Source organism: Lepidochelys kempii, chromosome 17 (genome assembly GCF_965140265.1).
Source record: "Lepidochelys kempii isolate rLepKem1 chromosome 17, rLepKem1.hap2, whole genome shotgun sequence".
Taxonomy (NCBI): Eukaryota; Metazoa; Chordata; order Testudines; family Cheloniidae; genus Lepidochelys; species Lepidochelys kempii.
The window spans coordinates 6629278-6643245 of record NC_133272.1 but is presented as its reverse complement, the minus strand read 5'-3'; the positions used below and the strand labels follow the sequence as shown (position 1 = coordinate 6643245).

Sequence of the window (13968 nt, the reverse complement as noted above, 5' to 3'; positions counted from 1 at the left end):
CACACCAGCTTGTGGCCATCATTTTGGATTCACCCTTTCTATAGAAAGAGTACCTGAGGCTGCTTTTAAAGCTTCATTTTTGATTCTTAAAACCTGTTTGGAAATGTTCTTTGCTTTTGGAATGGGAAAGAAAACCTTTAAGAGCTTGAAAGCTGCCACAGGGACTCAACTACTTATCTGGAGCAAATCCAAAATGGCAGCCACAAGCCAGTTCCTCTGCAGGTGCTTTCTGAAGAATTTAAAGTCTATTAATATTTTGTCTGTGTTTGGGAGACTGAGTTGCTCAGGGGATTGGTAATGGGATGTGTAGCCTTCCACCTTCTGGTTGCCAGCTCACAGCTAGCCCAGGTTGGTGGAGAGAAAGTTGTTAGCCATTCTGTGACTGTATGGCTTATGTGGTAGTCTGTCCCAGTCCAGTTCCTAGCAGGACAGGTGTCCAAGTCAGAAAACCTTGGCCCACTTTGTTGGCAGTCTCAGCAAGGAGATGAGGACTAAATCAGTAGAGATGTGCAGTGGCTGTCAAAAAAGCGAACAGAATGTTGGGAATGATAATAAGACAGAAAATATCATTCTGCCTCTGTCTGATTCCATGGTACGCCCACATCTTGAATACTGGTTGCCCCATCTCAAAAAAGATATATTGGAATTAGAAAACGTTCAGAAAAGGACAACAAAAATGATTTAGGGGTACGGAACAGCGTCCATATGAGAATAGATTAATAAGACTGGGACTCCTCAGCTTGGAAAAGAGACGACTAAGGGGGGATATGATAGTGGTCTATAAAACCATGACTAGTGTGAAGAAAGTAAATAAGGAAGTGTTGTTTACTCCTCATAATACAAGAACTGGGGGTCACCAAATGAAATTAGTAGGAGGCAGGTTTAAAACAAACAAAAGGAAGTATTTCTTCACACAACACACGGTCAACCTGTGGAACTTTTTGCTGGAGGATGTTGTGAAGGCCAAGACTATGATAGGGATCAAAAAAAGAACAAGATAAGTTCATGGAGGATAGGTCCAGCAATGGCTATTTGCCAGGATGGGCAGGAATGCAAAACCATGCTCTGAAGTGTCCCTAGCCTCTGTTTGCCAGAAGCTGGGAATGGGGGACACAGGATGGATCACTTGAAGATTACCTGTTCTGTTCATTTCCTTTGAAGCACCTGGCATTGACCACTGTTGGAAGAGAGGCTACTGGGTTAGATGGACCATTGGTCTGACCCAGTATGGCCGTCCTTGTGAGACCGTACAAATGTCACTCTCCTCTGGAGATGGTCCTTTCCGGTCAGGATTGGGACACGTTACCAGGGCAATGGTGATAAAGCTTTAATTGTTCTGTGGATAAATAAAAGACATCGGTCTCCAAGGCTAATAACTCAGGTCCTTTTACGAACACAAATCACAAAAAAAAAAGAACAGGTATTGTTGGGTGGGACCAATCTGTTTTGAAACTTATTTATTCTAATATGTAAGTTTTAAACTGCAAAAGAGACCATAGAGGTTCCCCTTGCAAACAAACCCAAGAAGCATCTAGGATTTTACTGTTCTGTAAACAACAAAATGCATGTATTAAGATTTTAAAATCTTCACCCTGTCTTTATGCTGCTTAAAGTAGGAGAGAAGGACATGCTGTCGTGCCGTGGGAGTTGGTAACATCTGAGTTCAAATGTTGGCTCGGCCACTGACTCTGTGCCTTTGAGCAATTTGCTTTGCTTTCCTTTTGGTTTAGTTTCCCCTATCAGTAAAATGGGAATAATACCTGCCTACCTTCCATAGGTGTGGAGGACTAATAAGTAAATGCTTATACAACACATTGAAGAAGAAAAGCAGCATAGCCATAAGGAACTTGGGCTGGGATTTTCAAGGAAGCCTAACGGAGTTATGTACCCATATGTAATGGAGTTACAAATGAGTTTCAGTGGGATTTGGGCACCTAATTCCCTTAAGCTTCTTTGAAAATCCCAGCCTTAAGTTTTACCACCTCTTCAGCATCCCTAACGAAATATGTATGCTTTTGTAAACTTGCTATATCTGAGATCAGAATCTCAGTTAAGCAGGTTTTGGCCTCCTTAACTGTTTTATACTGTTGGGCCTCTTACTTTGTTTGGCGCTAGAGCTGATGTGCTGGCTTGCTCAAAAAGTAGCACGAGGTGACTGAATTGGGTTGGTATCATATGTGAATCACTTCTTCCATACTTCTGTTATGTTGTTTCCTTTTTGTTTCCTTTGTAGTCATTTGTGTGCATACATATGTGAACCACTCTTTCATGGTTTTGGAAAAAAAACCAACCCCTTAACTGCCAATAATAATAGTTTCAAAGTCTTATACTTTCCCACTTTTTCCTTTTTATAGAACTGGTGTGTTCCCACAGATACAAAACCTACTCCTGCCTACATCTCTGCTTTCATTTCCTCTTACTCCTTCTCTCACTTTTTACTCTCTCCAACCTTCCTTCCTAACCATGCCCCATTGGTGCCTTCTTCCATGTTGCCCATTATGCTTGGTACAGGCTCTCTTGTTTTCTCTTCCTTTTTCCTTCCCGCCCCTCCCCCAAACAAGAAAACCCATGATGCATTGAAGAATTAAATCTGTGGAGGGTGTCACGGGAAACGTAGCTTCACCAGTTTGACTTTGAACATCATACTATCATTCGGTTTGTACATAACTTGGGTGGCAAGCTCTTTGGGGCAGGGACCACACCTCCTGCTCTAGGAGAGGCAGCGTACTGTCCGTCATCAAATTACTAATTTGTTAAATCTGAAATTATTCTGAAAGAAATAGAATAATTAAAATTGTATGTACTGTACAAGCACTGTTACTAAATGGCAAAGCAGAATCTGTGATGCTGATAAAAGGAGTACTTGTGGCACTTTAGAGACTGACAAATTTCTCTAAGGTACCACAAGTACGCCTGTTCTTTTCGCGGATACAGACTAACACAGCTGCTACTCTGAAACCCCGGATGCTGATAATCTACGTAATAAAATAAGAGCAGGATGGATTAAGGGTCTGAGTCTCCTCTTTCTTACATTAGTTTTATAGCCATCTATATCAGGAATAGTTCTAATCACTTAATTGGTATTACTCCTGACTCATTCAGTTGTGAGACTGGAATAGGCCCCAAGTCCCTGAGAGAAGTGTAAAGACCAGTATTTTCCCAAAAGTTTTGTACTGTCCTGAATGTTATTTTAAATTGAATCAGGAGAGTAGGTGGAAAACTGAAATAAAGTTGTCAGTGTTCAATGTTTAGTTATAAAAAGGTGGAGTGTTTACTGTAGTAAGTATAGCATTTGCATATAGTCTTCATAACAAATAGATGGTTCAAGGGGATAAGCAGCAGCAGCTTGACGTACATTATCTCTAGCAATGGTGATAAGCTATAGTTAAGAAGTTGCAACAAAGTGTGAGTTGGAGTTACTGGTCATGATTTGTTGCTCAAATAGCAGTGGATTTTTATTTTTCCAACTTGTCATCTAAACTGCAGGAAGTAATTGAAGAAATATAAAAAGACATTTTTAAAAGGTTGTGTTAGATTTATGGTTTAATACTTATCGAGTTATGAGGTCTTTCTTTCAAATTGTATGCATTTCTGATATTGTAAAATGCTTGTTTGGCAAACTCTCTTCCAAAAATAGTATGCCAACATGTTGGTTAAATTTTTAGCTTCATTACATCTGTTTTAAGTTCTTAGTTATTTGGAAATGAGTTTCATAATGTTTGCCATTTTCCTGAAGTTTGACATTCCATATCGGATCCATTACCAAGCAGTTATGAAAATACATTGTGACCGACCATTTACAGGAAGTCTGGAAATTCTTCTTAACTACTTTTGATTTAATCTTTTCAAGATTTCCATTAGTGACTAACAATTAGTTTGACTTCGTACTTTTGAAACAATTTTAACACCTATACAATATATGGTACACTAAGATTTCAGGTTCTCTGACCCTTTAAATCCAATATTTGATTCCCTTAATCAGAGATTCGTTTGCCTTGTCTAATAAAACATACAGTGTGTACAACAAACTCTATTAATCAGTGGCCAAGTTGAGGACTTGTATCTTCTGAAATATGTACAGTATACTTATGAAAGTTGTATTGCACTCTTGTATTTTATGTAGCCTAATGTAAAACATGCATTTCTTGATGTGAAGGACCTGTGTTAAAAATAACTGACAAATTATAGTAAAGACCTCTAAAATGTCTTCTCTAGGGGAATGGTATAGAAAATTGATTTTTTTGGGGGGGTGGGGTAGCAGAGGCAGGTTTGAAGATGCTTGGATAGAAAGGAAATATATTTTCTATTCCAGTTTGCTGTTCCAGGTCTTGGGTGAACCAGAACTTAACTTAGTGTATGAAATATTTAAGTTTGCTGAGCACATCTGGAAGTTACCAAGGAAGAGAAGAAAAACACTTCCCCTGAAATTTATTTCTAGTGAATTCCTTTTGCCTCTAATTTTTGGAGTCCCTACCTGGCTCCAAAGAAAAGCTACGGCTCACCTAGGGGCCTAACGCACAGTTTTTTGCATTGATTTAACTAAATCTGTGGTGTTTGTTTTGTTTTTAAAAGTAGTTAAATCAGCACAGATGCAATTGTACCGGTGCAAACGTGTTTATAGCTTAAATACCTATACGGTAATTTACCTGCAGATCACTCATGGTTTCAACAACTATTAATAGGGCATTCTGTGACCCTGTTACAGCGCCAAACACACAAGAACCCCTCAAAACTCTGCAAAGTGGGTTCACTTGTGCTATGCGGAAGGCATGGCAAAGTTTAAGAAATGATACTTAGTGAATTAGGTATGGGAGGAGGGAAGTTTTATGGTTTATTAAAACAAGTAACATTCTTTACGTTGTTTATAATTTGTATATTATGCAGATCAGTGGTGAAGCTCAGGAACTCTTTTCTGTTCGACACGGCCCAGTTCGAGCTGCACGAATCTTGCCCGCTCCACAAATCAGTAAGTGCATTGTTGTGACAGTTCACAGCTAAATGTATGTTCTCTTCAACATACTGAATGAATCAGTATTTTTTCTTTAAAAGTTTTACTTGAATATTTATCATAGCCCGGTATGTCAGCTTTCCATTTGTTAGAAGTGTAGTTAAAATAAGTTACTCTTGCAGAGTAGTTTGGTTTTTACTAATATCACTGTTCCTTGATTTTCATATCTATTTGTTCCATGCTCCAGTCTTGACTTGGTCTGTTTCCCAGACATTTTTTTTGTTACTTTATCTGACAGCGACATAAAATTGCCAAGATAACTGCTTGTTTATAAAAATATATGAGCATAACTTTTGTTCACTGTTAAGAACCAATAAACGGAGGGTACTAGAGATGCACAGGAGTGCTTCTTTGTTCTTTGGACTCTTTTTCTGCATGAGATTTCGGTCTCAAAAATGTGTGTGTCTTTTGTAAGTGCTTTTGATTTTTTTCCCTCCATAATTCTGAATTACTTAAAATTTTTAACTCCTGTTTTTAACCCCAGCTGCTGCTTTCTTCATAAGCTAGAGAACTGCTGGGCCTGGATATCCTAAATATTCTAGAGACTCTTATGCTTCTATTTTGAAATAATAATCTTCATAATTAATTATTTTATCAATTAATGTGTTAATCTAAAATACTGCTGGGGGGTGATTTCAGATATTGTTTTGTTTTAAATCCTATCTCACTATCATAGGAGCAACTATTGTCGGACTGGCAGGGACCTCCAGAGGTCATCTAGTCCAGGCCCCTGCGCTCATGGCAGAACTAAGTTTTTATTTAGACCATCCCTGGCAGGTGTTTGTCTAACCTGCTCTTAAAAATCTCCAATGATGGAGATTTCACAGCCTCCCGAGGCAGTTTATTCCGGTGCTTAACTACCCTGATGGTTAGAAAGTTTTTCCTCATGTCCAGCCCTAAACTGCCCTTGCTGCAATTTAAACCCATTGCTTCTTGTCCTATCCTCAGAGGTTTAGGAGAACAATTTTTCTACCTCCTCGTTGTAACAACTTTATATGTACTTGAAAACTGTTATCATGTCCGTTCTCAGTCTTCTCTTTTCCAGGCTAAACAAACCCACTTTTTTCCATCTTCTCTCATAGATCTTGAATAGTTTTTAAGTTTCTGGGCTTTCTTCAATTTGTCCACATCTTCCTTGAAATGTGGTGCCCAGAACTGGACACAATACTCCAGCTGAGGCCTAATCAGCGTGGAGTATAGCAGAAAAATTACTTCTCATGTCTGCTGACAACACTCCTGCTAATACATCCCAGAATGATGTTCGCTTTTTTTGCCACAGTGTTACACTGTTGACTAATATTTAGCTTGTGGTCCACTATGACCCTCAGATCCCTTTCTGCAGTATTCCTTCGTAGGCAGTCATTTCCCATTTTGTATGTGTGCAATTGATTGATCCTCCCTAAGTGGAGTACTTCAGAGCATTACTTTAGTTTGTCCAGATCATTTTGAATTTGAATCCTGTCCTCCAAAGCACTGGCAACCCCTCCCAGTCAAAGAGCATATAGAATGCTGTGCAACAGCGGAAGGCAGGGAAAATTTTCATCAAGGATACTGAAGCAAACTCCCACTCTTAGGAAAAATTGTCATGTGATTTTTAAGGTCTACATGCGGGAGACAGGAATTTATTTTTAAAAGTCTCCTCCAAAAGGACTCCACAGTTTCAGTAAAGAAAAATTGAGAAAACAGTTTTTAAACCACTACAATTTTTGTAATAATTGTTACAATCATTATGATAGAGTTGACACTCCATTAATACCTTGTCGTCCTTTACCCCAAGTATCATTTTTTTCCTTAGCAAGATGATGATTGCTAGCAGTAGGATTAGAAATGCTTTTTATAGTTAGAGACTCATATTCAAATACACTGCAGAGTTTATTCATGATTTGTGGTCCTTACCTTCTCAAACTTTCAAACTCTTGGGATGTGTAAAAGATTTTAAGTTTTCTTTGTCATCTGTTCAAGAGGCAGTGCTTGAGATCCAACCTAATGTACATGAAGAAGTAACTTTAATAAAAAGTATATAATGTAAATAATATAGCATACATTAAATTCAAGACGACATTTTGCTTTCTCAAAAGTAAGTAAGTTTGCCAAAAACATGAAGGCTCTTTTTTATTTCACATATGGGAAAAATGATAAGTATTTTCTAAAACTTGTAATATTATAACAGACCACCCATGTGCCCCTGAAATATCAGCCGTTGGAGCTTTTTCTGGTATTCAAACACAGTTACTTTCCCATTCTGATCAGAAAAATAAGTGGAATGGGAATTCTTTGTCACTTCTTCTAGTTGGAGTGGAGCTAGCTTTTAATTTGTTCCTCTTTTTTTGCTTATTTTAAGTAAACCATTTTCAAACAAATTGACCTTTCCAGTGTTTGAGGTTTTTGACATGTCTCTTAATGTACAAATAGCCACCTCCTCTCTTGAAGATTACTTAAATGTGGTTTTATCAAGTTCTGAGACCAGCTGTCTTGCTTGCTCAACTACGTTGTTTCAGAAATTCTGAGTAACCTCCTGGAAGAGTTTGCTGAAAAATTTGAGCAACTATGCATAAACAAGCAAATCCTCTTAAAATCTGAGACTGTTCAACCCAAATACAGGCAATTCCCAAATAACAGGCCAGTTCACATTTGCTTATAATCCTCTCCAGTATTTTGAAAGTGGAACTACTATGCTCTCAGAAGAGAGAACCGGCATACTAACATTTTAACTTGATATAGCTAAAAGAATGAGATGGGCTTCACTAAAACATCAGGTGCTGTTCTGTTGTCTTAAAATTTTCTGTTGATTTGCAAATTATCGGTTAAGAAGTCTGGTCTAGAATTAAGATCCTGACAATTTTGTCATCCAGGATCCCATGGCACTTTTAAGAGCATGAGGAGTTGCCCTGTTAGCGTCCTGGCTGAGCCTCAGTTTGGGCAATATTCTGTTTGACCAAAACTCGCCCTGTAACTTCAACTGGAGAAGCAACTCTCCTGCGTACAGCTGCTAAGTAGTGTTTCTTGTGTAAAATGGCTGCCACATTCCACTGCAGTCGACCTAATTTGAGCTGTTGTTTACTTTTCTGCTCAGGCCTGGAGTTAAGTGGGGAAGTGGTACACAAGTTAGGAATCTATGGAATAGTGTATTGAGAGCTATTTACTAGAACTGTTAAGCAGAGCTTGTCCTTGCACAGAACTCTAAACTAAAGTTAGGTTTAAGTCGATCTTAAATTCAGTTAAAATATTAATCACAAAGTGGAATGTGTTAGAGCAGTAGCAACCTACTGTTAGAATTTAATACTTTGTATTTAAAATTTGTGCAGGGCTTTTTCTTTATGGGAATATTGTCAACTTTGTAATTAGCTGACGAACTACGGCTATTTTGCTCTTTTCTGTGTCATCAAATATTGGATCCCTGGGTCTTTTTTAAAAAAGGAAAAAAGGGGGAAAGAAGTATAACTACAAGTGAAGGAAACAATAGTTAACATTCCAACAAGTTCTGTTTTTTACTGAGGGTAGAAAAATGCTTTGTGTTGTACAGTCTAGCAAGCAAACTAAACTACTACTTATGAATTCCGTTGGGCAGTTGTTCTCTCTCTCTCAACTGCTTATATTTAGCATTTAACAATGATAGTTGCTACATCAGAAAGCTATTCAAATTAGTTCATATTAAATTAAGTTAAACCTTTTAAAAACATGTTTTGGTCTCTTTTTACATGGCTTGGTATAAAGTAAATCTGATTAAAAATACACGAATGTATTATTGAGCAATATTTGGAATCAGACAAAAGTAAAACTGTAATAAGAGGCCTTAGATAACTAACACACATAAGTTTTAATGATCCTGAACAAAATAAAATGCATTTGTGAAGGAGAAGCTGATTGATTATTATCAGCAATGCTCAAACACAGTTTTACTGTAAAGATGTAAAAAGGGAATTGTTGAATGTGAGGCTCATGGTGGATGAATTTGGCACGTTCCTAGAGACAGATCTGTTTGTGATAAGAAACTCATTCCCAGGTGTGAAAGGAAAAGTTCATGGTTTTAACTCAGTTTTTCAGCAGCACAACTTAATAGTTTGTGGACTGCTTTGTTAACGTACTGTAATCCTTTGATGTTTGATTCCCTGTTGCATCATGTTTTTCACATCATAATATAGTACTGTTTTCAAAGAATTAAAGAAGACCTCATCAAATCTGATTTATTAAGTTACATAGCAATGTGTACCTGTGCATTTTAACATTTTCTATTATTTGAGGATAGGAACAAGCCTTCAATGTCAAATCAGTTCTTTTCATGGTGCTTTCAAACTTTGAGAAGTGTTTAAAATATTTAAACTTCTTTTTTAAGAAAGTATAATTTTTTTCAATCTTTGTTCTCGTTGACTAACACACATGAAAATTGTTATCTAAGAAAAATGGGCCCTGAGTTAGACTGTACTGTGCCTTTCCTCCGTTTCCTTATCGCTCAAATGTATAAAAGAAGATGGCTAGTTTCCTTAGTCTGTCTATATTCATTTATATTTTTATTTGTACATATTGTTAAAGTTAGTGCCCTTTATGTGATTCCACTTTGCCAAATACATAGACGTTTACTGTATACTCTGAACTTGCAGCACTGTAGTTGCTAAGTTTAAAGCACAGAGATAGAGAAAAATCTAGTGCTAGTAATAAGTACCAAGGATTCCAGAGTATAGTTAGTGGAAAGCCTGGACAAAGGTGACTTCTCACTCTCAGAATGTGGCAAAGCTCAAGCTTAAACATGTTTTCTTCAAGAGCAGATTTCAAAGGCAAGCGTCCACTATTGCAGACTTCTGGCTCGCTTGAGTCTTACACTTGAGACACATAGATGAACTGTGAATGGTTGAATATTGGAATTGTAACAGGACAGACTGGAAGAAGTCCGAGGTCATAGTACTTTGAACTTGAGCTAGAAGTGAAATGGATGTCAGTGAAGTATATGGTGTATATGCGTAATGAAAATGTGCTTTCCAAGCCCACCTTGCCCACAGATATGCAGACACATTCTGGTGTACTTGAAGCTTATGGGTAGCCTTGAACGTTCGCCTCAATTGAAGTTCATGATGGTAGTCTAGCCTTGAGATAACAGAGACATGGATAACTGAAGAGGCATGTATGTCTCTTGGCTAGCTGAAGGCGAAAAATGTTCTTGGCTATTGCTGCTGTCTGTGAATCCAGGAACAGTGCTGACTGTGGTAACTAACTTCCTGACCCTGACATAATGAACCACCTTCACAATAGCTCAGCAGAGACTGACAAACAAAGGAAAAGTTATAAATGTTGTCTGTTTCTCAAAATGCTTATTCCATCAATCAGCATCATCTCAGTCTTATAAGAGGCTAGAACCGCCCAGACAAACCTTCTTTTCTTTTCCAGCTGTGAACGCTCTTGGCTGTAGCTACAATAGTGAGCTGATGGATTACTTAGAATATAGGCTATTTTTGGACAGGATTATGTCTGCCTTTGTTTGTGGAGAGTGTCTAGCACATTGTGGACACTAATGATAGAAAACACAGCTAGTCCAGAACCTAAGGATAGCACTTCAATATGAAAGACAAGATGGATTGTCTCTCGGTTGTGTTGGAGATCGGATATGTTGGTTATCCACTTGAACATTGTGATAACCAGAAAGAAGACAGATGCAGGGAAAGATTGTATACAGTATGTGAACCTGTCTCTTTTTCTGTTCACCTGTTCAGACTAGGGCTAGTGTCAAGTGTGACATGGCTTTATCAACATGGTGAGTCTGAATATGTATATAAACTGGTCCAAATAGGATTAGTTTGTGCAGTCTTCAAACTATAAGCCAAAATAGGCAATACAAAGGTTATTTCCTACTGATATTATTACATCCATATGTAGCCTTGGAGAAAGGAATCTGTATTTATAAGGCATCCCAGCTCTGCCTTCTTCAAAAAGTCAGATTTTTAATTAGATCATAAAATAATCAGGAAACCAATTAATTTCTTCCCATCCCATTTAAATCCTTTTGGCCTCCAACAGCGTGGGTGGTTGTGATTATTCTCTGCACCTTGGAATATAGATGGTCTTTTTGGAGACTGAAATATTACTCTGGCCAATTTTCAGGCTTACAGGAGGAAGTACAGTTGCTTGGCTAATAATCAGACTATGAGGACATCTTTCTTGATATTACCAGGCTTCAGAATAAGAATCCTAAGCCTAGACCTTTTGCATGACTGCATGTTGCAGCTGGTTGGCACAGCTTCTTAACCTACACAGTTACTCACTGTTTTAATCCTTGTGCTGGGATTGACTTGAGTACTTATTCCATATGTGTAAAGGTGCCTAGTTTTCTGAGGGCTCTGAATTTCTCCTGGTCTGTTCAGACATGCAGGGGAAAAGATTTGTTTGAAGACAAATTGGTCTGATTTCCTGTTTGTAGGGGGTGGGTGGTGGAAACCTTATGTGGTAGATGTAAAGGAAGATGAGGCTGGGGCTCTGCCAGTTAAATTGATTAACTCTCCCAGTGAAATGGAAATAGTTGGTAACACTGTCATAGGTTGGGTAGCCTGGGAATAAAAAGCAAAAATCAGGGAATATTAACTTTTCTCATTTGCTGTGATAAGTTTTTGTGACCTCCTCCTCCTGAAATTGCTTTGTATTAGGCTTCCCCCCGTAATATATAGTGGTTTGGTTCCATTTAACTACATTAGTCCAATTACTCATACTCTTTATGTAGCATAGATTAAGTGTTTTCATCACTTCTTCCAAAATTCTTACTCATGCCTTAATCACTTCCTTTCGGAACTGTTGCAGTTCTCTGTTAACTGGTTTCCTGTGAGAATTTGGGGAACCTACGTATGACTTCTGAATTTTGGTTGAAATGATGAAGTCATTAAGAAGTTGCTACAGCAAATTTCATGAGTGTGATTGTTCTTTACCTCTCTACTCACTTTGAGGACCGTGTTGTAGTTGTGAATATTGTCAGTTGAGATAACATAAATGGCTTCTTACAGTTTTTGTAGCAGAATCAGAATATGCTTGCTCTATGAAGTGGATTAGTTTGGTAGAATATCTTATTTTTCCCCTTCTTACTTATCGCAGTCTGTTATAGTGAAAATCCTGTATTTACTGAGCCAGAATATTTGCTTAAACCCTTTGAATTCAATGGGTTTGTACAGGCTGTAAATCTCAGCTGAGCAATTAGTATTCCATAGTCTGGAAAGTCCAGAGCCTAACACTGGAATAGCAGAGTGTGGTAGTTTAGGACTGATGTGTTGGCAGAGTTGTGTGTAGAACTTGGCTTGAGCCATTGGTTGTTTCACATATTCCCAGCCCTCGCTATTGTGAACACAAATTCATCAAATTTAATTCAGTTCAGTTTTTTGCCAGTTACTGTATTATGCTACTTGCGTGGTTTTTTGTTTTTAAAAAATCACACAGTACAGAATGATTATTTGTACTTCATCAAATTTACCAAGGAGAACAAACATTGTAAACAGTAATAGAAAGTATCAAACTACTTAAGTTTTAAAAGAAATGTGAACCAAGGAACATTGTAAAACAAACTCTTAAACTAGAATTAATTTCAGAAGTTGAATTAATTCAGTTACAAACTAGTTTTGCACTTGAAAACTATTTCATTGTACAAGTTCAAATTTTATTGCAGTTTTAACAGGTATTACCTGCATCTCTGACTTCTGTTTATATTTTTAAATGTTTTTACTGTGAACCTCAAAAGCTGACTTAGCTTAATCTGCAAGAATACTTAAAGGAACTATAATATTTAGGTTGCTCTCTGAAGGAAGGCAGATGTTAATATTGTATATATTCAGCCACTTGGGTGGCTTAGTGGTTTTAAGTCTCTTAAGGCAAAAATAATTGCCAAGCATGTACAATACAAAAACCCACCCTACAAGCTGACCAAACAGTAGCAGTTTGTAGCTAGAATTGGTTAGCGCTAAGTGGCTTGTGCAGGTGTGTTTTTAAGCTTTGGTGTTTTGTAAGTGGTGTAGGGTTGATTGTGGTAGAATGAAGTCTGATGTAGGTGGGTTAGAGAAATTATAGAGTAGAATTCTGATGTAGCAAGTAAGCCTGTATAAGCTGTATAGAAAAAACATTGGAGTGTTTTTTTTTATGTTTACACCAATGTAAAAATATTAATATTCAAAAGTTGACTGGCCCCCCCATTCTACTGCCATCTCACTTTTAGAAACATCGTATTGGTTCCTTAGGTCCACAGGGCTCCAACTTTAACTGCACTAGGCTCATGTGACTCTAACTTTGGTTGAATGTAATTTAAAATTGCAGACTATTTCCTTCTAAGCAACATTTTCTCAAATAATGTACATCTCTTTCCTCTAATAGTAACATTTAGTTATCACTATCAAATATTTCAAAGTTATTTTCTTGTTTCGGTAGAAACTATTTGCTGTATTGACTAAGAATAAAACTGTTGTGTGTCAGAAGGAAAGTGCAAATATCTGTAAAAGTGCCTGGTTTTTGTCTGTGATTAAAATTCTTTGACTTTGAGTTCAGAACTAGAGGAGGTTAAAAGGAGTTTTCTCTGCTGTTCTGTATCCTTCTGACTGGTGGATGGCTTCTTATGATGGTCTTTTGGCCAACTTGTCTGGTGCTCTCAACCTTCTGATACTGCCTTGGTCCTGCCTGTCCCTTTGCTCCTTTTCATTTGCTCACTGACTCTTTGAGGAGCATCTCGGAAGGATGAAGGTGTCTGAATTTTAAAAAAAAGGAAAAAAAAAAAAAAGCATCCAAACATTCTTGAGCCATCTTTCTTGCAAAGTGCTCTCTTTCTTGCAACTGTCTTTTATACTGTCTTGGCTCTCAGGAATGTAAAGTGTCTTCCCACAAATTTAGACTACGTCAGCAAAAATACATAGTAATCAGTCTGTATGCATAGATCCAACCAATTCCTACAAGGGACTTTTTTTCCTTTCATATAATTAGTCTGGTTCATTTTTCAGCAAGTGTGATGG

At 37.6% G+C, this 13968-nt stretch overlaps 1 protein-coding gene across 16 annotated transcripts in view; it reads left to right on the top strand.

Moving 5' to 3' along the window:
• The window catches only part of BCAS3 (BCAS3 microtubule associated cell migration factor), a 500928-nt gene that overhangs the window by 18418 nt on the left and 468542 nt on the right, over positions 1-13968 (top strand). For all 16 annotated transcript variants that reach the window (XR_012155467.1, XR_012155469.1, XR_012155468.1 and 13 more), the window contains one exon: positions 4885-4966. Coding sequence is in view for 12 of the 16 variants with exons in the window: in XM_073315905.1 (XP_073172006.1) it covers positions 4885-4966 (82 nt within the window). In the remaining 4 variants the exon portion in view is untranslated. Of the gene's footprint in view, positions 1-4884; positions 4967-13968 lie in introns of those variants that run through there.